We start from the raw sequence: 26,904 nt of genomic DNA, 5'->3' as shown, positions 1-26,904 counted from the left end.
CTCTGATGCAAGATGTACATAATTCAAGTGGAAAAGCTTGAAATTTGGAATTTTGTTTCTGTGAAAAATTATGTCAGAAACTTTTCCAGTATTAAAATGTAAACAGTGTGCGTAGTTTGTGTATATATGCATATCTAAAAATATTCATGTGTATGTACACATACATTTATGTATATAATATATGCACGTATATATTATATGCAGCTTTTGATCTCATTCAGGAATACAATGTTAAAAATTGAAAAAACTACAGCTTCAGAAAAAATGATTTGAAATGTTCATATTTTAAAATACAACGTAAGCATTTTCAACCATCATTTACAATGAAGTTCATGCAATATAAATTTGGAGTAAAAGCTGTTTGGAAATTAAAAACAAGATTGTTTGGGTATGTTTTGTCTTGATTTTATTAAATTAAATATTGAGCTTGATGAATCAACAAACTTCTACTTGAAAGGTACTGCAAATGTTTTGATCATCTCTGACTTAAAAACTTACTTATTTTACATGTCTTAAACAAAAAGTCAGCCTTCTGACAGTCAGTGGCTACAAGCTGCCCATCACAGGACCCTAAAAGGACTCTAGAAAATAAATATAACCATTTTTCGGTCACAACAGCTTTGCAGGGCCCCAGCACCCTCACACAAATAGCCGCCCCCATTGCTCAGCGTTCTAATCATGTTAAAAGGTTTAAAAAGAAGGACTAGACCCAGCTGGAAACCTGATTTCTTTAGATACTGAGAAGGCTTACTGCAAAATGCTGATGTGTACTTTTTTTTTTAAGTCGTCATCTTCTCTGTTGAGTTGCATCAGCTCACCTTGGGTGACACAAATTAAATGTGAAAAAATCCTCCAAAAACTTTCCTCATAGTAGATGGGAGATTGAATTGGGTTCAAGCTGACAAAAGGTAGTTCTTCAGCAAAACTGGATTTTTTTCTCCTCAGCAGTGTCTTTGCCATGTGGTGTTCATTCAGCAATATCTTAGTATTTGGTATGTGTTCCTCTTGTTTTCTCTGAAGAGGCTGTTCTATGACAGACTGCTGAAGGAACTGACCCTCTCCTGGGAAGTATTTTTATGTCTATAGGACAGCAGGCTCCTTTTTTGAGAGACACAAACTTCAGATTTGCCATTTTGTACGTGTGGCAAATTTTTTCACTCCTCAATCTCAAAAAGAAGCCTTCACCCAAAAAATTAATATGACACATATAATTCTTTCTGCAGGTTTACGATGCTGCCGCATGATTTGTGCTGGTCATTAGAAGAGATTTAATTGCAAGTGTTCCCTTTCCATCTTTTAAATCCACTAAGTAACAAATACCTTGCTGAAAATGCTCGTATTCTGAGATTTTCTTGGAAAAGCTCAAGGCTTTCTACTCTGCTTTCATGTTTGTTGTCCAGTGGGAAGAATTATCCACCTCATCTTTAAAGCCTAGGACTTCTTTCTTCCTTCCATGGTGATGCTTTCCCTATACCTGAGGCCAACATCATATTTGGAAAACTTAGATTAAGTTCTCTTAAAAAAAAAAAAAAAACAAACCACAAACAATTGGCACAGATTCAAGGTTCTTGAATTGAGTTTTCCTGTTCACTTGTTCCAGGCTCCACCAGGAATTGTTCACTGATATTCTGATGTTATTTAAAAAGAAAAAAAAAAAAAAAGTGATAAATAACAATGGTAAAACTGGTGTGGTGGGTTGACCCTGGCTGGACACCAGGTGCCTACCAAAGCTGCTCTATCACTCCCCCTTCTCAGCTGGACAGGGGAGAGAAAATGTAACAAAAGGCTCATGGGTCAAGATAAGGACAGGGAGAGATCACTCAGCAATTACCATCACGGGCAAAACAGGCTCGACTTGGGGAAAATTAATTTAATTTATTACCAATCAAGTCAGAGCAGGATAATGAGAAATAAAACTAAATCTTAAAAAAACCTTCCCCCACCACCAGCCCTCCCTTCTTCCTGGGCTCAACTTCACTCCTGAATTCTCTACCTCTTCCCCCCCCCGAGTGTCACAGGGGGACAGGGAATGGGTCTTGCAGTCAGTTCATCACACATTGTCTCTGCCGCTCCTTCCTCCTGAGGAGGAGGACTCCTCACACTCTTCCCCTGCTCCAGCGTGGGCTCCTCTCTTCACAGGTCCTGCCAGGAGCCTGCTCCAGTGCAGGCTTCCCACGGGGTCACAGCCTCCTTTGGGCATCCACCTGCTCCAGCGTGGGGTCCTCCACAGGCTGCAGGTGGATATCTGCTCCACCGTTAACCTCCATGGGCTGCAGGGGGACAGCCTGCCTCACCATGGTCTTCACCACAGGCTGCAGGGGAATCTCTGCTCCGGTGCCTGGAGCACCTCCTCCCCCTCCTTCTTCACTGACCTTGGTGTCTGCAGAGTTGTTTATCTCATATATTCTCACTCCTCTCTCTGGCCGCAGTTGCTGTTTCACAGCAACTTTCCCCCCTTCTTACATATGTTATCCCAGAGGCGCTGCCACCGTGGCTGATGGGCTCGGCCTTGGCCAGCGGCGGGTCCATCTTGGAGCCGGCTGGCATTGGCTCTATCGGACATGGGGGAAGCTTCTGGCAGCTTCTCACAGAAGCCGCTCCTGTAGCCCCCCTGCTACCAAAACCGTGCCACGCAAACCCAATACATTTGGTTTCCATAATTGCAAATCACAGAGTAAATTGGGAAGAAAATCTCCTCAAATGGAAATCTTTGAAGGGAAGGATGCATCGTGAAATGGGTACAGCTACTTTTCAATTGCTTTTATTTTCATTTTAAGATGATAACGATCCTTACTGCAGCTACTAATTTTAATGTCAGAAAAACCCCACCAACTGGACTGAAAAATAACTGCAATTTCCAAAAGTTTTCTGTGGGTGGAAATAATAGTATTGTCTAGAACAAGAAATATAATTACTGTACATGGAAACAGCAGAGTCATTAATATGCAGAAGGTGTGCTCAGGGCTGAGTTGGAGCTTTGGGGTTTTTTTTCCTTGGAAGTAGGAGCATGTATTTATAACTTAAACAGAAGTGGATTAGCTTAATCCATAATTACTGGACCAGAATGAGTAAAATTCAGTAGATCTACGTATTTCATTTTATCTACTGTCCAAGTTGGTATATGTGTTTTAGAAGTTGCATGTTTTCTCTGGAAACAATTCTTTCTATTTGAGAGAAGTATTTGTTTCCAGAAACCATTCATGTTCAGCAGAGAAATGATCATAAAGATCCCAATTAGCTCTGTTATAGTTTTCCTTCATGATAAAATACAATGTCTGAGATCAGTAATCTGGCAGGATCAATTCTGTCTGATTAATTTAAGCAGACACTGAAACACCGTGCTGTTTTTAAAGTTGTTTTCTTGAAGTAAAGGCTCTCTGGCTGTAAGCTCTATATTTATTTTTACACTAGTGCAATCTACAGTTAATTGCCTACTTCTGTGTGAATATACCCACAGTGAACCCATACACGTTAAAAGGCCAACTGCCTTTGGTGTGTAATGTATGGATCATTATTATCCCTATGACTTCTCACCATAAGGTGGGATGGTCCTTTAAATTAACCAAAACTCAGATTTTCTTGCACGTGTGTGGCTCACCTTACCAGCCTGAAGGAATAAATACCTTCATTATCTGATGAGGGTAATGCAATTAACACCTAAGCCTGCTATGCCAGGTGATAATAACTAGAGTTCAGCTGAAACTTTCTGGGGAGAGCAGACCTGGGGCAGACAGCTCTATGGAAAAAACAGATGAAAGCTAGTGAGGAGGCTTTTGCTGGGCAGCTTTCTGAGGCTCCCCAGGACAGGTCTGACTGAGAAATCTGTGGAGACGGGTCACCTTTTAAGAAGACGCTCTTGGCAAAGGGGAAGGTTGCTCTGTTTTGGATTTTCTCAACAAGAGTGGGCTGACATGGGGGGGTGAGCAGCAACGGGGGCGGCAAGCAGACTGAGGCAGCAATGGGGAAACGGTGTCAAATGGAGAAAGGTATCAATGTACTCATGGTACTCAGCTGTCCTCTTCTGCATTACAGCACAGACTATGTAGTGCCTAAAGCGAAGCGCCCTATATCTAAGGACACAGACTCTTCCTGGATCATAAAATAATGATGAGGTTTGGCCCTGTTTTTGTAATTCTTAAGCCATCAGTCACCTGTACACAAGAAAACTAGGCTGATTTTTTCAGATGTTTTTGACATGGCTTCTATTTTTATTCTTACAGTTTCTGCCTGCAATTGATTGCAGGTTCTAATAGAGGCCATGAAAACATGGCCTGTCTGTAAAACCAGGGGATCGTCATATGCTTTAATGCCTTAATACTTCTGAGCAGCAGCCACTGCTCAAAAGCCCCATTATGAGAAAATAGGAGTCTGAAGCACTGTTTGGAACATTTTGTGAGATGGCATTAATACCCTCTCAGTCTCTAAAAGGCTTTTCTTTTCCTTCAGTAAGATTCATGGTGGCTGATTTGACTCTTCCAAATACTGCCTGGGGGGATGCTGATAGGGAAGGAAATACTTCTTAAAAGGTTTTTCAGAAATGACAGCTTTGAATTCTCAGAATTAGTAATTCAGCCACTCATAAAGGGAATGTGAAGCATGCCATTTTCACTGCATGTGTAAACACAGGGCTGAGATACTGCAACACTGGGAGAGGAAGAGCAGAAAACCTGGCAGGCTCAGGATCTCATTGGAAAAGCTGTGAAAGCAAGAAGGATCCCATCTCCTTGTGCCTTCCTCTGCTTCCCAATTCACAACTCAGAACAGGACAAAGGCATAGAAAAAAAGCTGGAGCGTTACACTTAAAAACTTGAAATGGGAGTCTTTCAGAGGTGTCATCATGAATAGCAAATACCTGAGCAGATCAATCTTTATGTTTTTCTTGTTCACTTGCTTTAAGATGCTGTGCATTAAAACTTCTAGAGTCCTCCTACATGACCTCTTCTGCTGTTCAACATCCACATATCTCTGTGGATATTCAGAAAGGAACTTACTAGGTCAGGACCAGTGGTTTGTTAGTTATACCACAAATCCTGCTTTTTCTGCCTTGTCCTTAAAAGGATGGATTTTGCTTATAATTAAGTGCTGGGGATGGGGAGTCATGGGAGTTGCATGTGCTCAGTCTCCCGATCTGTGTTACATTCCCACATAGTGGATTACTTAATCAAATCTGTGGAAATGTACACAGCCATTTGTTTACTGTATTTGCATTCAGTAATCAAGCCTTAATGAAAGATTGCAACAGTCCAAAGATATAAATAAATATTGTGAAGCATTGGTAGAGTTATTCATGGGAAATGTAAATTCAAACTCCATTGAGAAATGCATATCTACCAGTGGAAAGGGTTATAGTTGACTGATAGTTGGCAGTGATGCAGTTCATGCCTATTAAAATTTGGGGAACATATGTCGTAATAAATCTATTATCATCACTCTAGCTGACTAGGCACTTAGTGCTAGGCACTAAGTAATTCTTCAGTGGGCAACGTGTAAAATCGTGATCTAGTGATATTGTGAATTGTAACAGAGGCTGGGACCTCATAACCCTGTACAAGTTATACGTACCTCTCTCTGACTTAATTTTACAGTTCAGGGATATATGGCTAAAATCTCTTTGAAGCCTTCAAGTTATGTATGCAGAGTAGGGGAGTGGAAGAGATGAATGTGATTGCAGAGTTTGGTGTTCAGCACAGGTAGTACGAGATCCTGGGTTTCTTACTTTGACTCTGTTGCAGGTGGAGAGAGAGAAGGCCATTCTCCTGGCAAACCTGCAGGAGTCTCAGACACAGCTGGAGCACACCAAGGGAGCCCTGACCGAGCAACACGAGCGAGTCCACAGGCTCACGGAGCACGTCAACGCTATGAGGGGACTGCAGAGCAACAAGGAGCTGAAAGCTGAGCTTGACTGTGAGAAGGGCCGAGACCCCGGCGAGGAAGCACACGACTATGAAGTGGACATCAATGGCTTGGAGATCCTAGAATGTAAATACAAAGTAGCTGTTACTGAGGTGATAGACCTTAAAGCAGAAATCAAAGCCTTAAAGGAGAAATATAATAAATACGTGGAAAACTACACTGAAGAGAAGGCCAAGTATGAGAGCAGAATCCAGACGTATGACGAACAGGTGACAAACCTGGAGAAGTCAACCAAGGAAAGCCAGGAAAAAATGGTCCACATGGAAAAGGAATTGCAAAGGATGACAAGCATAGCAAATGAAAACCATAATACCCTTAACACTGCCCAGGACGAGCTGGTGACATTTAGCGAGGAGCTGGCTCAGCTCTACCATCATGTCTGCCTGTGCAACAACGAGACACCAAACAGGGTCATGTTGGACTATTACAGGCAAAGCAGAGTGACCCGCAGCGGGAGCCTGAAAGGACCGGACGACCCTCGAGGTCTCCTTTCCCCGCGGCTTGCCAGAAGGGGGGTGGCGTCGCCTGTAGAAGCCAGGACCCCGACCGAGCAGGTGACAAAAGAAGCCACAGAGCCTGGCAAGGAACAGAGCCCGACGAAAACACCTACCATTTCTCCTGTCATCACAGCCCCTCCTTCCTCCCCTGTCTCCGATACCAGTGACATCCGTAAAGAGCCGATGAACATCTACAACCTCAATGCCATAATAAGGGACCAAATCAAGCACTTGCAGAAGGCTGTCGATCGGTCACTGCAGCTGTCGCGCCAGCGTGCTGCAGCTCGGGAGCTGGCGCCCATGATCGATAAAGACAAGGAGGCCTTAATGGAAGAGATACTGAAACTGAAATCACTCCTGAGTACGAAGCGGGAGCAGATCGCAACGCTGAGAGCAGTGCTGAAAGCCAACAAGCAGGTAAGATGCTAATAAAGCAGTCGGTTGGGAACGTCTGTTATTTATATAGGTCACTTACAAGCTTTCCCAGGAGTATTTCGGAGGAGAGGTTTTACTCACAGGTTATTTAGCCTCTCACTCAATCATGGCGAGGGCAGACCTTTCTTCCCTCCCTCCCCGCCTCTTCTTTAAGCTCTTTAGCTCTGCTTTTCTCAGCACCCACCATTCACCAAGGGCACAGGCAGAAGAGCCCTTCCTGTGGAGCAAGAGAAAAGCAGAGGGGGTGGGGAGGGATCAGCTACCACCCAGACTGATGCACGGGCATGTTGTGCTAGTATTATTGCAAAATGATAAGATTGCCAATGTTGGAAAACAAAATGGAGTGTGCACGGAGAGGCTCGCAGGGGCGCGCTGACCCCTCGCCAGGGCAGGTACTGCTGGAGCGGGTGGGGAGGGCAAGCGTAGGGGAGACCACCTGGGCCAGCACCTCAGCAGCTGCAGGTGGCCCTGCAGTAGTGGAACAGATGGTGCAAACAACCCATTGCGTTCTTCTTGGCTCTTGGTAATACTCCACAGGCTGCAAAACTTGAATGCCCCCCAGCAAATTTAAGGGGATTAAAAATAAATGCTATAAAAGCTAAAGCGCGCCTCGGGAAGAGAATGGCAGGCATAAGAGTGTGACCAGTGGCTTCGGATTGTACAGAAGCTAGGCATTTCTTTGATAAGACAACAGGTGAAATGCTGAGTTATTTTCATTACAGGTGGTTGGAATTTTTTTTAAAGATTTTTCTTTCTAGTCAGAAATAATTTGCCCTGCCATTGTCACGTTTTTAATCCTTTAAGAAATAAAATCAGGGGTTTGTTTGTTTTTTTTAATAAAAAGGACAACATCATTACGTGATAAAGCTGACTGAAACAGTAACTGCAATTTTTTATTTTGAGAAGGATTCATTATAAAGTTATATTTTAAAAGAATAAAAAATTTCAAATTATTATTTTGAAAATCTTCACAGCTAAAAAAAAATTCATCAAACCACTTTATTTTTGATGTTTCACCAATGCAAATAAGCTGAGAATTACCACATATTATATCAAATGCCAAAAGAGGACTATGTAATGGTGTGTTTTTCAAGAGTATTGTCAATTTTTTTTTTGCATAATATATCCTCCCAAGCCCTTTGTATCCATTAGATTCCAGGTCTGCAAACACTTAAAAAAGTTAAATTTAAGCATGCAGGTAGTTTTATTTGTTTTGGTGCATCTCCTTATGCCCAGAATTAAGTCTGAATGCAAGAGGCTGCAGTGGCAGAGTCGTCATTCCAGATTGCCTGGGACTTTTCTCATCTAAAAGCAGCGCAGTGGTCACCACATGGGGGCATGAATCCTGGTTAACAGCTTGGGATACTATTAGCTGATGACAGTGATGGGATTTCAGTGTTAAAATTCCCAATAGTCAAGTAGTCTGAAGTTACAGTTTCAAGTTTAATTGATTGTTGGATCTGTAACTGCATTTCTAGAGTACTGGGGATTTTTAAATTGCAGCAATACTTCAATATATATTGAGTCTTTTATAGCATTTGCCCCCCTCCAATACAACACATGTTAAATATTAATTCAAGTAATTAAATACCATCTCTAGCTAAGCAATAATAGCTCTGAGCAATTATATGTGGATTTTCCATGTAATTAAAATGTAATTAAGATGTAATTGAGGTATATGGGTTTAGATTCCAAATTAAAGATTTTTTTTCCATTGGCATAGAGCTATCATTTATTTTTTAATACTACCAGATAATCTAGCTCGGTCTTGCTCTTTTATTGCTGTCAGAAATAAAGCATCGTCCTAAAGCGTGCTCACTGAAATGGGAAAGATAGATTTGTTGAGTAAGGAAGTGCTATTAATTAAACTTTTATTTATTGGATAGCAGCATAGATATTGGTAACTGTACAACTGGGTATAGAATCTTGCAATACTGTTCATGCAAACCAAATACCAACATCGTCAAACTTTCAAGTTAAAAGACATAATAATATAAAAGGATAGGAGAAATTGAAAGTTGGGGGGGGAGTTTTATTATGCGCTAGCAGTACTGCCAGCCTCAAGTGATGTGTGTTTCCCAGGACACAAAGCATATCTCATGTTCAAAACACAAGAGTCAAGATTCATCTCCTTGAGTTCTTCCCCTGCAAAATAAGAAGTTTTTAAGCAGCAACGGGCTGGGGATATTTTTCCCATGTGGGTTTCAGTTTAGATGACCCTACAGAGGACATGTGGTTCAGTTTTTCACATGCGGTCCAGAACCACAAGAGCTAGAATTTTGATTTGGTAAAACTCATCCTCAAGCCCTAATGAAGCTGAAATCAATACGAAATTATATCTTTTCATCCCTTATGTAGTACGGCAAGACACTGCTGGTGCCCGAGGTAGCAGGGGAGAGCTGCGGCAGGCCCCTGCGAGAGGGAGCCCTGCCGCTGGTGGGGGGCTGGATGCCCTGGCCCATCCTTCAGCCTCCAGAGGGGCCACAGCACATCTCGTCGTGCTTTCTAGCAATACTATTGCAAAACGCCTGTATTTGTTAGCACTCAAAACAGAGACACTTCAGGTGAAGCTTTTTTGGTTGGAGTAATATGGGAAAGCAAGATGAGCGCAACCAAATGCACTGTAACAATGGCAAGACCTGGCCTTCCTAGAGAATCTCGCCATTCAGGTCCAGGGGGGAAGACCAGTAGCAGCCCCCTGGGTCTGGTATTTCGGGCTGTATTTCAGTAGTGAAGTCACACCCTTAACCAGGGAAGCGCGGGTGCTATCTAGTGACCACCAGAAGTATTGCCACATCAGATTAAAATGAGAATTGCCGTTTTCCTGGCAACACACTTCGTTGCAGTGCACTGACATCCTCTGTTGTCCAGGTACACAGGGGCAAATGGTTCATCAGAAGAGAAAAAGAAGAGAGTTTCTGCCTCCCGACTTGAATTGTGTTCACTTCTTTTCACAGTAACTTACCTGACTGCAGGAGAGCCCTGAAGGAGTCTCTTTCTGTCTGCTCCTGCTGCAGTGGGCCTGCCGCTCCAGCAGTGCAGTTGCACTTTTAAATCTTTAACAGCATACAATAAATTTCTGTTTGAACCTGACAAGACGTTGCCTAGTTTAATGCATTTGGCAATATCTGATGATATTTCTTTTGAATCCAGCTAAATTTTCTTCAGTAATATAAAGTGTTAAGCATTAGGCTGGGCTGCAAACAGAATACGCGAAACCCTGTAACACAAAAAAGAAAGCAAGATTTGCTCTAAGAAGCTGTGAACCTAAGCCTGGGAAAATGAATTATTAAATCAGTTGTTCAAGATAGCAAGGCATGTATATCTTGCTAGCTTGCTTGTTTACCTGTCTTGATTTATGTATCCATTTATTCGTAGCTGTAATTACTGTGTCAGCACCAGTTTTGTGGAGCAAACCCAAGCAGCATTAGCGTTACCAAGTAGCATAAATTGTGAAGTAGTATAAAATTAATGACATAATAACTTTTAGGACCAGCTCAATAATGGTTTTGATTTTGATTTCTAATAATATTCAGAAAGCAAAGCTGCCTATGAGGGGAATTTAATATCCTGAGGTTCTGATTGAAAAATGATCGGTTGTTCTCATGGCTAAATAGTTCGATGGGAAGGAGTTGAGTCAGCAAGAACTTCACACCTGTATTGGCCGTAACTATGGTGTCTCCAGCTCCCATAACTGAGATACCCATAAAAGTCCTTCAGAAAAAATAACTTGATAACCCCAGACATACAGTACCTTATCTATAAATAAACGCCCTGATGTTATATAGACAGAATACAGTAGAATTTCAGCTGGGAAAGTGAGGCTGCGTGGAAAGATCCAGTACCACGTACAATTTCTGCACTAAAATAACAGGCTACTGTTCTGCTTTCTTGTGTGAAAAAATAAAGTACTTACCACTGTAGGACTTAATATTCTTTCAGCAACAGTTTTTTTACTTAGTTTGCTTCTCACACTGCTAATGTAAAGTAAATGGGATATGAAGTCATCTTAGAATGTGAATATATAGAGAAAATGAGGTTTGTTCACGAATTTCAGGATTAAGGTGGCAAACTTTAGGCAGATGGTTATGGGCATCTCTTCTGTAAGGATAAGGACGTCATTAGTTGTGGCAGTGCCTTGGGTCCTGGGCTCGGGTGTGTGCCCACCGCAGCCTGTGTGGCTCCGTGGCTGGGTGTTGGGGATGGGGGTGCTGAGCTCTGCGTGCCCCAGCTCTCTCTTCCTGGGTAGTGTTTCACACCCCGCGGGAGTCCAGGTGTTGGAGCTCTCTGCTCCCTCCCAGCCTTGCTGTCAGATCCAGGTCATGTCCTCTGCACAGCAAATGCTATGTGCTCTGCGAGCCATTAATCCTGTGTCCCCAGGTGGCTTGCTGAGTGGCTGGGTAGTGTGTTCGCCCAGTTTCTCTTCAGGACTGGTCCCCTGTCAGGAGTGTCATTAGTCCCTCTCCTGTCTTACTGCGTTATTTACTTCACTGAAGAGTAGTCACACATTTTTCTGTGTTTTCATCTTTTTCTTCTGCTCTCCATTTCCATGTGTGTTGCTCAGAGGTTGCATTTTTATGTGGAGCCGTTTCTGTAACACAGTTTTGTAGTTAACCACAGCTTAAAACCAAATGCTTCAGAAAGAGCTGTTAAAAACAAAGCCAGGTCCTGGACATCTGCTTCCTTCTGGCACCCACTGCTTGGGGAATGCAGACTTTTATTTGCCCCATCCTTCCTTTCAGAGCACACTCCGAAGGCACCATTCGCCCCAGGTTTTTAAAATCTAGATTATCCCACAGAACTGGTTTCAGGCACAGCCACACATATGTGGTTCAACAAGCACAATTTGGGAGATTGGCTGAGAGGGGGAACAAATAGAAATGATTTAGACTAGAGCTGCTGCTGTCCCAAACCGATGAGCTGTAGGTAACATGAGCATCCGCACAGTCGGGCTCTCGCTGGCTCTTGCAAGGACCTCTCAAGCCTCACGCTAAAGCAATGCACTGCTGCTCTGCTGGCCCTGGTTGCCCGTCTGCAGGTTTCTAACAGAAGCTACCCTTGCTTGCTTCCTCCTTCTTTCTCTTGCCTATTAAAAACACATTTTTGTTAGTTTTATTTGGTTCTCTAGTAGAGCACTTGTGCCCATTCATTCTTCACTTAGGAGACTTTCAGAAGGGAGACCCTTGACAGCCTGCAAAGGGGTGTGTTCAAAAGCTTGTCTGGTGTGTGGAGAGCCACCAGGCACTTCCAACAGGTTTTGCAATTTATGCTTCATTTCCTATATGTTGTTTTATGGAAAACTCTTAATAGGAAGAAAAAAAGTTTTGAAGGTTTGACACAGTCCTTCCTCTGTTACCTTTATTCACCAACTAAATGATATTTCTAAGTTATTTTTCATCCTGTAGTGTTACACGTCCATTTAACTTACCCTGACATCCAGACTAAAACATAGGGATCACAATGATCTGTCTGATCATTGTGCACAGTTTCAGTGATGTGTAAATTATTGGGTTTACATGGAACATGTAATCCCACTGCTGAAACAGCTTTTTTTTTTTTTTTAAAGTCTAGCATTAGGTGGCACATATCTTTAACTCGTTTTCATTCCTAAACAAAGGAAAATCTTTACATGAATTCTGTATTCCAAGATGAGTTATGATAGGTTAAGGGGCATAGGGCTGTATTTCTCTTACAAAGCAAAGACATCTGAATTCCTGCCTTAGGGGCAAAGCAGAACTCAGTTTGAGCTATAGAGTCTACCTGTGCTTTCATAAATCACTTCTGCCTCATTAGTGACCTGAAAATTCTTAAATAAATCTGATTTAATTGTATCTGTTAAATAGAAATTTGTCCCCTGATGCACTATTTCCTAGATTTCCCTTCAAAAAAGCAGTTTTATTAAACATAGTTAATCCTTCTTCTCCATGTTAATTTATGAGTGTACATTTTTGCTGATGGCTGAAAACAGATAGAAAGCTGACGATTTCTGCTTTATCCTGCCAAGGCGTAGGATGGTGCCTACCATCCTACATTACACCAAAGCATATGTCAGCAAGGTTGAGAAAAGCTGCATTTATTTGAATATAGCCCTAAGTGGTTGATTTTTTTAATGTGTATTGCTGATGATTTCAAAATTGGCATGGAAAAACCCATCTATTTAAAATGACAGGTAGTTACTAGTGATTTTTTAAAATCTCTTCTCTCAGTGTAAACTAGTGTGAAAGTAGAGAAAACATTATTGGTGAGTGTACAATTGGGAAAAAGAAATGAATTATTTTAATGCTGCCATTTCTAACTGTGCTATTTCCCCAGACACAAATGAATAGAGTTGTATTTTAGTAGGAGATGGTAATATGTCCTTTTGTTAAGAGACATTGTTAGTGGGAAATTTATTGAGTTTCAGAAAACTGAGTTTAAAATAAGTTGCAAACTGTTTGGCCGTTACCATCTTCTGTCATGTCCCCTTGCTGGTTGCTTTAAACTAATGTTCTTCTACACATCTCTCTCCCCTGGTGATGACTCAAGAACCTACAAGATCAACAGGGGAAATTGATTGCCTGTATGAAATGCTGCAACTTATTATGCAGTAAATGAAGTGAAAAAACAACCATAACCCACCCTGAGTAAATGTAAAAGGAAACATTTTTTTTCTTCATCTCATGCAATGGCAATAATTTTAAATGTCTCAAAGCAGCAGTAGGTATAAAGCCTCTATAAAACTATGTATTTTGAATAACTTCAAAACTATTCCAGACTTCATAGGTAAAACAGAAGGTTCAACTCTTGCAGAAATAAGGCATACATAACTATTAAAAGCAGTAGGGCAATCAGTTAAAGAAATGTAATGGATGAAATTGAAAAAAGAAAGGAGGAAGAAGAAAAAATGAAGGAATAGGATGATTATAAACACTTGCTTTCCTATTAAATGAGAATTGTAATTTACACTTCTTTTGTTCTTTTTTGTAGTGGTTAAAACTGCCAAAATAATGCTGTTTTGCACAACAGTAGGCATTGCCAGTGCTCAGACATAAAAGCAAGCTGTCAGGTCCTAGCAGTCACCTCGCCCAAGGAAAGCCTCAGCTGGCAGGAATCATGAGGCAAAACATGTTAGTTCCCACCTTGGCTACAGAGGCTGAGTCCCACGTGCCGTATGTCCTGTTTGCAACGTGGTCACGGGACACACCTGGTTGTTTATTGCAGCTCAGATGACATGGTAGCAACTCCTTAAGCTGTAGTAACTTACTCACTTGCCTGAGCCCTCAATGTACAGCTGCACAGTTTTGCAGAGACAGTTAAGGTATCGAGTTTTTGCCAGTGCATTGAAATTGGCTTTGTCCTTTCAACTGCTTTCTCCTTTTCCTGGTTTCATGGAGTACAACTTAAAAGAAGACATTAAAGGGTGCAGTGCAATAAAGCTCAAGTCTAACTTTCTTTTACTGTATGAATGAAGAAGGAAATCTAAAGTAAAATCAAACATGAGATCCTAGCTGTTATCAGATATCTGTCTCATAAGCATATATCCTTGTTTGTGTTTTCAGACAGCTGAAGTGGCACTAGCCAATTTGAAGAATAAATATGAAAATGAAAAAGCAATGGTGACTGAAACCATGACCAAACTACGGAATGAATTGAAGGCTTTGAAGGAAGATGCAGCAACCTTCTCATCCTTGAGAGCAATGTTTGCAACCAGGTAAGGGAAATGGTTTCACTGTCTGGCTCAGCACTGTAAAAGTAAATATGTGTGTGCTAAGTGAGAACAGACTGAGCTGTGTATATTGGATGCTTAGGAGGAGAGACAGAAATTATCTTCTGCAAGGTCAGGTGTTTGCTGGATGAAGGTGAATGAGTCTTAGAGTGCACACTGTGCAAAACCTGCAAGCTTTTCAAGTGCTATTGAGATGCATGTCTTGGAAAATAAAGCTGGAGAATAGCAATGTCAATACAACCTTGAGTAAAGTGTTATAAATGCCAGTGTCAACCTCCAGTATATTTGCATTTATAGGGCTTTTTAAAGTGGAAATCAAATAATAGATTTATGTGGCTGATTTTCACATTCAGAATTATGCAGTGATTCTGTCGTAAAGCTATCGTATGGTTAATGATGATCTTCAGAACCCCATGTTTTCATATCGTGAGGTAATTACTTACTATTAGTAAAATCTATTTCATCAACCAGCCTATGCTGTAATCCAGCACTAATAATTGTGAGACCACTACAATTTCCCACTCCAGCACAAATTCTTATTTTTCTTGCTGTGATATTCAATTATCTTCTCCTTCACAGGATAAAAGTTTCACTTATCTTCTATAACGTAGTTCCTCCTGGCAGGACAGTAATTAATCATCTCTCCTCTTCCTTCTCCCACACCTTCAGAAGAGCTTTTGGTTTTAGCTGCTTTTTAAAAGGTTACCTAAAAATAATTTTTTTAAAGATCAACACTTTCATCGATAAATTCTTAATTCCCAAATACACAAGGAAATTAGTATCCTCAGGAAATTATTCTGTTATATCAAGGCGGTTTTTTCCCCATATGGTCAAACACAATGCAGATTTCTTGCTTGTGCTTTAGTCCATAAGCGGTAAGAAGTCTTCATGCCTCATGCCAACATCTCTCCGGTGCTCCCTGCAGTTTATAGGTACCATCTCACCTCTTCCAGCCTTCTGAGGGCCTTTGTTGCTTAGTGACAGTGGCAGCAGAAGCTGGGAGAGGTGGGAAGGAAGGAGAAGGGACATTTACATGCCGTCACATTGGTGCTCTATACAAATTCATCATAGGTTCATCGTCAGAAGAGTACGTGTAGTGCCATAACGGAAATGAAGAACAAACTCAGCAGGTGGTGTGAACCAAGGTAGCTCCATTGATTTCATTGGCATCTAAAGATTTTCTTCAAGAAAGCCAAGTGGTGTGTGTGTATTAGAAATGCATGTGTCGATCTTTATTTGCAAGCTGTAGGAGATACATGAATATACTAAATCTATAAGACTACCTGGAAGGCTACTAGCTCCAGAGGAGAGGAGTGGCATCATGAGCATAAAGCAAACAAGGGTCTTGCATGGAGCATAAATCATCAGCCTATGAGGTAAAAGAAGTTTGCAAAGATTTAGAAGTTGTTACTTAAAGGGAACGTTAGGTTGTTGGTGTACTGAATGCTCTTTACCCAGTTTGGGCATCCTGAGTGCACACTTCTGTTGGGTTTAAGGCATATCCTAAAGCTGGTGGGAGACGGCAGCATCTTTTCTGTGAGTTAGGCTTGAAGGGTGCCATTCATCTAGATGCCTTTTCTAGATGCTTTGCGTGTAGGATGCAATGAAGCTTCTCTTTTTCTTCCATGAACTATAAAGAGAATCTGTGTGACTGGCCAAGTTACAGATTTCCACTTTGTAAATATCTAATGTTAGTAGAGATAAACCCCACCCAAAGCATCTACTGCTGCTGGTGAACTCCATGCAGTACTGATTAAACACTCACTGCGTGGCCTGTGACTGTATCGCTGCCCTTGAGGTTGTAAGTTTTGCCCAGTATTTTCTGAGCACAGTTATAAAAAAATCATTCACTGCAAGGTCGTGCACATCAGTGTGCTCCTAGATTTTTCTGTTGTAAAAGATTCCTTTTCCTTCCTCACCCTGGAATCTAATGGCCTTTATAATTAAATCAGTATTCCTAAATGTACAAATCATTGACTCATTCTGAATACTCCATTTGGAATAACACTTGTTTAAATAACAGACAGCCGATATACTATAGATGTCTGTTCAAGAAGAGAAATCTGTTTGAAAATACAAGACTAAGATTCTTCATGCAGTAACAACTGATGCAATAGCAACTTCCAGCATAAAAAAGCAATTGTTTATTCTTCTGTTGAATAAAACAGTGGTTTCCATGGTTATCCTGCATCACGTGGTAGTTAATCCTGAATTTGTATTGTAGGGAGAACATCCCTCTGACAGTAGGCTTATATTATAGCTCTGAAAATGATTTCATATACTGTTTGATAAAGCAATATCCTTTCTCTTTCATAAACCATCCTTTCCTGTTCATTTGGTCCCCAAATGGATGTTCATTCTGGTGCTGAACTGTATGGTTTCTCCCTCAAATGCTCTGGATAAAGGTCATACCACGTTATAAGGAGAGCACAGCACACCTGTTTCTGGTTTGAACAGCAAAGATGACACTTTTCTCCAAAGCTCCCCTATGCAGAAAGCAAGATCCATCCTTTTTCTGTGACTTCCCCTGCCACTTGTGCATCCTTCCATTCCTTAAGTTCTTTCTTCAGTTCTTCTCTCCTCCCCCTCAAAAGTCCTTCTGTCCTCCTTGTACCTCTACTTTTGCTCTTTTTCCTTCTGGGACTGTTTTTTTCCCAATCCAAAATCTCTGTGGTTCTGATCTCTACAGCTTCCTTCTTCCTTCTGCATTAGCCTTGTGATCCCTTTCTGAATTTATTTCAGACCCATCAAGAATATGTCCTCAATACAGTTCAAACTCCCTTTTCCCCAAACATCTCTCTTAAAAAAAGAAAGAGAAAGCAACAGCATATAAAACCTTCTTTCTTGGGGGATGCATGGGGTTGGCAGAAGCAGAGTTAAAGTTCCTGTTCCATGCCAGGGCCATGTGCTGCTGGTCAGATCTGCAGCTCCTGCCTTTAGCCTGCTTATTTTGTCCTGGGCTGCTTCTGGTAGTTCCAGACCAGAAAAAACGTTGAGAGCCTTTCCTGCCCCTCCTGTCGTTTCCCCTCACTCCAACCCCGAGTTGTTGACCCAGGTGGGAGCTGTGGGAGCGGGAAGCAGTGGGGCTGGTGGCCAGCGCTCATCCAGAGGGCAAATGAAAAATATATTCTTTAAACTATTAGTTTTCCCGTCTAGAGTGGGGGTTTCCCTGGAAGACGAAGGGAAAAGAAGTCTAGTGCTGAAGGAGAGAAGGAACTACTTTTAAAACTGGACCCTAAAGGGATTCAGAAAGCTAATTTTACTTAGTCCTGACACGTGCTTGCTTTCCCAGCCTAAATAGAGATACTCAAAAGAAGAGAGCAAGAAATATTACTTACTATATTGCCACAGTCCTGACACTGCATGCACTGACTTTATTCTCCATCCATCAAGGCATTTTCTCGTGATTAATATTTAAAGAAAAAAGTGTGCTGAAGAGATGGACTAGGAAGTTCGGACAGGTCCTGGAGCTATCCTAGATGAGAACTTACGAGCACAAGAGAATTATGCTTATATGGCTAGAGCAGGGATCTGTCACTGTCAGTGTCGCTGGGTTTTAGCTCAAGCTCTGCTATGATTTATGTTACCTAAATTATGCATAAGCCTGACTCGGTATTTGGTTTGCATTCCTAGACAAGAGAGAGAGATAGAACTAGAAATCCCTTAAACTCCTATATAAACTTCTTGGATCAGTTCATACAAAATAAGCGGGCTTACGTGTCTGTCTGCTTCCTTTCTGAGACAAGAGAAATGAGAAATAGGTGAAATCTTGACTTTTGCTCTGGCAATAAGTAGACCAGCAGACAGCAAGATAACAGTGCTGTTTATTTAATAGTCACTTGCACCTTACACCTGTCCTGGGGCAAGGGAGAAATTGGGAAAGACCTCTGACTCATGAGGACATAACCTAATTTTTGTTATTCACTGCTATTTGAGTACTTCTGAAAGACCCATTCAGAGCCCTGCTGCATCCTGGAGCCCTGCTCGGTCTGCAACGGTCTGTGCCGTGCCAGAAGTCATCTCTCTTAGGAGCTCTTAACCTTTTTCTTCCTCGGTATGCTGTGAGACTTCACAAATGTTTATAAAACGTATGGGCAAAAGGCAATATGGATGCATGTAATGCTTTTTTCTTTTTTAATTGGAAACACTGCTCTCTTTATCCCACACTTGCACATAGCAGGGAATATTTCAGCAAAGGGAAATGCCATAGCTGCAGGCAGTAGCTACCTCCCACTACATGGAATAACCTTCACTGCTGCAGACTTCAAGGAGATGTGAGGCTGTTAATTCAGCAGTTTCTGAAGTTAATTATGGCCTTTACTTGACTGATTTAGGTTAAACCTTTCTGAACACTGTTTCTCAAAAAAAACCCACATGCTTGAGCAACAAAACACAGAGACAACGGACCATGTGTTTGTGAAAAATAATAGGAAACTTCGAGTCGTGGTGAAGGTCAGATGACTGGAATCACCCAAACACTGCAGTGAACTGCTAAAAATGTGGGGTTGCTGTTGTGGGGAGACTTCTAGGAAGGGCATGTAATTAATCAGAACAGTGGGAAAATGTTGTATTAACAAAATTGGTTTTGTCTCAAGTATGAGACCAGCTAACAGCATCTAGTATATCCAGGTTTCTAGGGCCAGCTTGTTATAGTTCACAGCAGGTAACAAAAAGCAGGTTTGTCTAAGTCTGCTTTAGTAATATCCACCTTCATGGAGCTTATGTTTCTTAATTGCTCAGTTACGCTGTTTTACAAAGCAGGTGCCTAAATACCAAGAACACATCCTAAGGCCTGAAGAAAACCAATCTTTTTCCAAAACCAAAATTGGCTTATTGGCATACTATACCAAGGCAGTTCGTTCCTCTAGTGGCACTGTGCTACAGGTGTTGCTGCAGGTGTTACTTTTTAAATTTTTCAACAGAAAACATATTTGGGGGAAAAAAAAGATGTCTCCTAGACAAAGAGGAAAGCAGGAAAGAATAAGAGATGGATACAGGATCCATCTGGTTACAAGAATGAGTCTTTAAAACTCTGATAACACAGACATTATAGTAATTCCTATTTCAAATAAATTGAATTTAATCTCCAGAATGCTGATTTCATTCTAATGTCTCTGTCAAAGAAACTGGCTAAAGCATCAATAGACATCTCATAGCTTGGAGCAGAAATAGGTGTGCAAGTTGGCTTTAAGCCAACCAACGTTTCAGAAATATCTCTCTTCCTCAAGGCTTGAATAGAGACACTCATGTTTATTAAGGTCCTGTAGAAGAAAGATAATACTGAAAACGGAGATGAAACTATGGCTGACTTAGCAATTTTGCTTCCAGTGCCTGAATTATTCAAAAGGATAGTGCAATATATATATGTGTTTGTGTGTGAAGAATAATTACGAATTTTTGAGTATACTTTATTTCTGTTCCCCAAGGAGAAGATTAAAGTTTCAGAGAAATTAGTTTCATCCCTCAGTTGCAATAATTCAAAAGTTTATTGCATCACGTATTTTGAGAAGGAAAACTAAAATTATTTTCTATGCTTGTTTTCTGTGAGTGGTACTGATAAAGTTAAATCCTCATCCATTACACAGTTGTAATTACACAGCAAAGCTATTTAGATTTATACAGATCCCGTGGGGAGGAGATTTGATGAGAGCTGCATCATTTAATGTGAAAAGTTCTTGGATGTTGCCACAAATGTCTGATGGTTAGACAGTACTCTATCTGTGAATCATTTCACTGCTGGTATACATTTATCACTCTTGGTTCTTACTGATTAGATGGTCTATCGTTAACAAACTGAAGCTATTTCACTTCAAAAAGTGACTAAGACCATCCTGAAATGCCTTGCTCTTCCTGTTAACTTTAGGAATCATTGTTTAAAGCGGAACTAAATTAAATTCAGTCTTAAATGCTAACAAAATCATGAGAAAGTGGTTTTATTTCCAAATCTGTCTCAGAGATCTAAAGCAAATGAAAAAGGTACAGTTTTTCATGCAGATAAAAGAGACTGAGGGTTAAAAAGGAGCAGGTGATCATAGCAATGGATACCTGAGCACACTGCCAAGAGATTTAACAGTAAATGTGAAATAACTTCCAGATGTGGGGTTTCCTGAATAGTACCTCTTTAATCAGTTAACAATGGCAAACAACTGAGGGCTTCTCATTTCACAAAATCTGATGTCAAGTGTTCAAAGTACTTGCAGTCTTTTTTTCATAATTTTTTGTAATATTTTGCTTAAGTAGATATTACTGTCTATGAAAAATAGTATTATCTAGTTAGTAGACATTCTTATCTCCGGTGAGTTACTAGCTGAACCAGCCCCCAAAATTGTTATTTGTGGTCTAACCTGGAGATAGTCTCAAACCTTCTCTCCAATTGCTTGTTTTCTGCATTAGAAACATCTCACGTTGTCATAGACTACTCTGATATTCTAGATACAGGTTCTCCTGCTGAATGAGAAGTGTTGGCATTCAGATCCAAGTCCAAATTTTTTCAAAGTGGGAATGGAAGAATTCAGGCTGTCTGCTTCCAGGGTTAGGTTCAGCGAGAGCTTGGATGTGAATCTGTCCCTGTAATTGCAGCCCAGGAATGCGATCACCTGTAGGGTTGGTTCTTGGACTCGTTCCAAGATTTCTGCCTTGTTTGTTTTCCCAGATGTGATGAGTATGTCACGCAGCTGGATGAGATGCAGAGGCAGCTAGCAGCTGCGGAGGATGAGAAGAAGACCCTAAACTCTCTGTTGCGCATGGCTATCCAGCAAAAACTTGCCCTTACTCAGCGACTGGAGGATTTAGAGTTCGACCATGAGCAGTCCCGACGCAGCAAAGGCAAGCTTGGAAAGAGCAAGATCGGCAGCCCTAAAGTAAGTGAGGAGGCATCAGCCACCGTGCCAAGCATAGACACTTTCCTCCTGCATAGTCAGGGCCCACAGCAACCAAACTTACTGGTCAGCAGTGGCACTCAGAGGAAAAGGTATGCATGCAGTGATCTTTACAGTACAGTGCAGTGGCCAGACTTTCATTAAAGTCGTTCACTGAATTGTAAACATTATAATTCTTTTTTTTTTTTTTCGTACTTTGACTGGGGAGAAGGAGGTGGGGAGAATATGAATATGAAATTCAAAGCCTGGCGACATGTGGTTCTGATCCATCTACTCACTATGTTTTCTCCTCCCCCTTAATGCAGTGTTTTGAACTATATTCTGTCAGTGTCTCAGTGCATCTTGTATGTCTTTAATATTAGTGTGAATGTATTTTCTTTAACAAGTTTTCCTTAAGGTTTTCCGTAACAAGCATCTGAAATAAAAAAAGGATTGTGCTCTATAAGCATTTCAGCGTTTAACACAAAAGAAAGTGCATCTCTCTGTTAAGCTCTGGTGCTCGCTTGTTCTTCATCAGTGTGAAAAGAATATGGATGTGTTCACTCAGATCAATTTTTCTGCATGGGAGCAAGTAACCTTTTGAAGGGGGATGGCTGCCATTCATACCCTAATGCAAATATTTCACTGTTCAAGCAGTGAGTTCTCATCTTGTCTTGTGACTGCCCTGCCAAAGCTCTGTAGGTGTGGGGATCTCCATGGTTCTGAAGATGAAAAGGGGACTCTCTGTTAGAGAAGTCCTACATAATCATTCCCTTTTCTTGTATGCTCTAGTCACAATGCAAAACCAAGAGAACATTCAGGGAGCCTTGTACCTGTCGACTCCAGGATGCTGAGATGTAACTCAACCTCCTCTCCTCCTCCCCTAACATGAACCAAGATTTCCAATGCAGGCAAGGTGCCCTGCTGTGGAAATGATGTGGGGTGGCAACACTAGTTGGTTTTTACCTGTTAAGCAAATTAACATGATGTTGTCATTCATGAGGCTTTGAAAGGTAATTAAAGTAAAACTCTTTTGTTTCCATATGTATTTTTCTTGGATCTCCTGCAAGACTATTCTCACCTTCCCTTTGTGATCAGAGCCATCCCAGGACTTCAGGGACCTACCTCCAGAAATTATTAAGAGCCCCCCCTCATCCCGCCTCCACAGAATCATATCTTCTGAGGGGCCCCCCTTCCATGAGTGAATTCATCCATGGGCACCGTCTCAGCAAGGAAAAAAGGTTAACCGTGGCCACACCAGGTAAACATTTTTTCCTTGGGTGCATGTGGTGCTGAGTGGTTAGCAGAGCAGAGGACCCTCCCAGGACTGCAGATGCAATCTAATTTGGGCACCTTCTTGAGGCCTGAAAAGCAAAATGTCTCCTCCTGTGTCACCTGTGGCAGGAGATGACATTCTGCCGGCAGCGGCCCAAACTGGTTGCACATGCAGTGGGTAAAGTCCTGCTGTGGTATAGGTGGGCGCAGTTCCGCTGGCATCCACAGAGGCTGCACCCCTGTGCCTGAGTGGTGCTTAGCCTGGTGGTTGTGTTGGTAGTCCCCATGGAAGGCACAAACCCAGCGGGACAGAAGAGTCAGGTGTGTGAGGACCAGCAAGGGAGTGACGGGCAGTGTGCACAAGCCTACGCAGCATCCGTCTTCTGCTCACCCTGGAGCATTCAATCAGGTTGTTGTAAAGGGTAATGTTAAACTCGGAGAAGGTTTGGTTTATATAAATTGAGTCATGAAGTTTATCTTTGCAGGAAGCTTTTGCTCTTCATTTCCTGCCAAAATGTAGTATCTGCTTCGAACAAGGTGTAGAAAGGAAATGCAAACTGGAATGCCATTTCAAAGGTTGTGACATATTTCTTCTCCTGACAGACAGGCTAATAATTACTTTTCTTCTGTGCCTGAGCAGAACTTTTAGCCTTTAAATGTGCACACTTTTGTCTGGTGGTAAATTTTTTCATTCTTTGTTTTGAAATTTGTTATACACAAAAAGCTTAAGTAGAAAATATAAAAGCTAAAACCCATAAAGTGGTTTCTGCTCAAGCAAATGTTTATTCTGGAAAGCTGAGCAATACCCTGTAATATGTTATATCTCTCACTCAGTGCCAGCAATATCACAGCCGCCTTTGAGTAGTGCCATGCAAGTAACACCCACTCAGAGGACAAGTGTAAAACTGCAGAGAGTCTAAACAAGACATTTTCCTAAGGAGTGTTGCAGTAAATAAATCAAAGAGCTGGCTCCTGGGGAGAAAAAGGCGGGGAGAGGGAAAGAAGCAAAGACTTTAAAATGTATGAAATAAATGGTACTGATCTTTCAGCAATTCCTTTGTGTTCTGTTGGCAACAGAAGACCAGGTGCTCCTTTTCTACCCCATAGACAGGAATCTGTTTCCTAAACACTGGCAGTGTCTCTTGTATTCTTTCCTCTTCATCCTACAACAGAATAAGGATGATTTTCTTTCTGAGGGATACTTACATCTCTTTAAAGAACTGGATTTTGCATTTTCTGTATAGCCAAACTCCCCAGTTTGGAAATGCGAGGATCTAAGCCCCAAAATGGCAATCTTCCGACATACAATTTACAAGACTCTTCTAATTGTAATTGTACTTCCCATGTACAATTTACAAGAGTGCCCGGCCAAGGCAAACCAGACTTTAATCCAAGGACTGGATGACCTTTGTGTGAAGAACCCTGACCGTATATTGTAAATGCAGTTTAGAGGTTGGAAGAAGTAACAATTTAAAAAAGAACTGTGCTCAGCAGACAGGTAAACACAATTTACTGTATTTGAAAATTGTTAGTAAAATGGTAAAATACATGCTCTTTGAATTTGGGACTCTGGATCCTGACTGTCTTCAGGCATTAATTTTTTTTTCCACTATTTTAATGGACTGGCATCTGATATCTCATGGAGCATCACAGATGCACGGACCACAGATTGAGAAACTTTGACACAGTGTCTTTTTCCAGTAACAGAGGCCAAAGGATGAAGCAGTCTGAAAAGTCGAATTGTCCAGAAAATAATGTTTGTCTGGAGTCTTACCTGGCGCTTTAGGTACATGTCTACATATTCAGAGTATAAGGGTCTTGAGACAGTATTACTGATTTATGTTACAGTCGTCCTTATGAATCTACAATAGTCGCAGCTTTCTGAATGCATTTATCAGAATTTTATGCCATCACGTAGCCTTAGTCTCAGCCTGCGAGACTGCCAGGTTCAAAACAGAGATCTTTCTGAGCACTCAGATTCCAGTATTAGCAGGGCCCATGTTAGAATCAGGTTGAGGATTAGGTAGGGAATTTTTCAGCATTGTTCTTACCAGTTTCTGGAGGATTTCTTACTGTTGTTAACAGATCGAAGGAATGATGCACCAAGTAGGGGGTTTTTTGCCCTCTGTCTAATTATGTGTTTCCTGAAAGTGAGGAACAGTGAAGGATGTTATTCTGCTGCTTTTACAGGGAATATTTAAAAGCCTTGTATCAGAAAGAGTTTCTTTTCTCAGATGATTTGTGCAGTCAAGCAAGCCAGCAAGAAATGTAGCAACCCACACCTGCTTCTTCATCAGAGAGGTTGCAAAAGAGCAGCATCCAAGCTCAAACACTATGGAGCAGAGTATAGCTTGGCTTGAGGCTGTGTCCTCAGGAGTGGAGGAGCGATGAAGCCTAAATTAAATGCAATCAGGTTTCAAGGTTTTTTTTCTTTTAGATTTGTGAATTATTTCCTTCACTTAAATATTTCACCCATATGATGATATTCATTAGCTCCCAGTGTTGTGGGGACTGGGTGGCTGTAGCTGGGAATGCATTTGATGGAAACAAGGAGCCAAAATAACTGAAGTTGGTAGAGGGAGAAACTAAGCAGCCTACCCTGCCCCATGCTCCCCATGCAGTAGGCAAGCTGTGCCTGTCTTTCCCTTGCACCTTCTTCTGGACTTGGTGCTTGGCAGAAGAGGCTGCCTTCACCATGCTCTGGCCTCAGCTTTGACTGCTGCTGGCTACCTGGTAGAGGGAAAGCTGGGACTGCTTTGGCTGACTTTTTCAGAGGAAGACCCTGGCATGAAGGCTCACTAGTGAAGACCAGCTGAATTAAAGAACTCTCAAAAAAGAGACTGTCATTTCTTACTAGGTTTCCATCTGACTGACATCAAGCTGTGGCAGTATAAATTTACCTGGGCTTTCTAATTGAAGTAAGAGCTTCTAACTGCTGTGGCTAAAAATACCCCTCAGTCCATTTCCGAAGTATCATGTTTCACTTCCCCTATGTAGTAGCATGCATTTAGCTTGGCTGTGTGTTTCTTCTTTTCTTCTGTTATTTTCTATTATTTTTACACTTTAAAGTCTTTATTCTTCTGATAGACAGAACCAGCCGGTATGTACTCAACACAGTTCCAGCCCGCTTTTGCACGTGGCTCTTTTCATAACTAGGTGAAGAAGTCAGGGCATACAGAAAGCCTAAGGCTGGATTTGACAGTGTGTAACACACTATTAAAATTAACCTTTCCTTTGCAGTTGCATTCAAGCTCCTTCCAAATTTTCATACACAGAGCCTGAAAACAAAGTCACTAGATGCCTCTTAATATCCCCCAGTCCCAAGTATCAAATATGTCTCCCTTGACTTCTTCAAGGAAAGAACAAGACATAAAAAGTCTGCTGTAGGTGCCCTGATAGCACTCTTTTCTCTGTTGGTTATTTTAGCATGGAAATTCTAAAAGTTGAATATAAAGTTCTGTAGTTTTAGCTTAAAATTAAATCAGTTAAGATCCTTGTGTGGATGATGCACCTGAAGAAAAAGTTTTCCCAGCAGGCTTATGAGATGGAGAGTAACTAATGGCTGCAGCGTTCTCCCTTAAACAGGGGTGGTTAAAGGGTCAACTATGATCCACCTGAGAGTCTCTCCTGTGTTGAAGTGCCCCCCAAACAAACTATGGTAGATGCTGCTTTTCCCTATTGTTTATGCTTGTAGGTACCACAGGGCAGATTTCAGTATTTAAAATCCCACACAGGAAAACACTTTGAATAGTAAAGTATTTCATGTTTCCTAGGAAATCAGATCATAAGATCATAATAAACAATCCTTTCCCTTCTAGAGAATTCTGTACTTGATTCTATTTTATTTGATTAAGGCTACTTTCCTTTTTCTATTTTAAAATGTGACACATTTCCCTCAAATTCAAAGCCCAGCTGAGGTCAAATGTTTAGTTGATACAACCCAGGCTAGCCCCATGGGTTTCAACAGAACTATGCTAGGTTACTCCAGTCCCAAGTTTTTGTTCTGTAGGGTTTAGATTTTATTGTTCTTCATTGTTACAAGACCATTTCATAAAATGGTGCTTCTAAAACTTGTAAAAATGAAAACCACTGCAAAATTAGGTAATTTTGTGGACTTCTTCATTTCTGAAAGTACATTAAACCTGAAAGTTTGCTTGCTTTTCAGGTGTCTTTCAAGGCTGATTTACAGAATGGCATTTGATTCTCACAAGAAGAGACTAAT

General features: G+C 41.3%; 1 protein-coding gene across 5 annotated transcripts in view; it reads left to right on the top strand.

The window, feature by feature from the left end:
- Window positions 1–26,904, top strand: part of BICD1 (BICD cargo adaptor 1) — a 186,916-nt gene that overhangs the window by 143,221 nt on the left and 16,791 nt on the right. For 3 of the 5 annotated variants that reach the window (XM_076340577.1, XM_076340585.1, XM_076340578.1), the window contains exons 5-7: window positions 5,733–6,827; window positions 14,384–14,535; window positions 21,203–21,410. In XM_076340577.1, the coding sequence (XP_076196692.1) occupies window positions 5,733–6,827; window positions 14,384–14,535; window positions 21,203–21,410 (1,455 nt within the window). Of the gene's footprint in view, window positions 1–5,732; window positions 6,828–14,383; window positions 14,536–21,202; window positions 21,521–22,477; window positions 22,676–26,904 lie in introns of all 5 variants that reach the window. The other 2 variants (XM_076340590.1, XM_076340596.1) reach the window with 2 other exon arrangements.

The sequence above is a fragment of the Aptenodytes patagonicus genome, chromosome 1 (assembly GCF_965638725.1).
Source record: "Aptenodytes patagonicus chromosome 1, bAptPat1.pri.cur, whole genome shotgun sequence".
Classification (NCBI taxonomy): Eukaryota; Metazoa; Chordata; class Aves; order Sphenisciformes; family Spheniscidae; genus Aptenodytes; species Aptenodytes patagonicus.
Note: the sequence above shows the minus strand (reverse complement) of the source record. Positions and strands in the feature narration are given on the sequence as shown.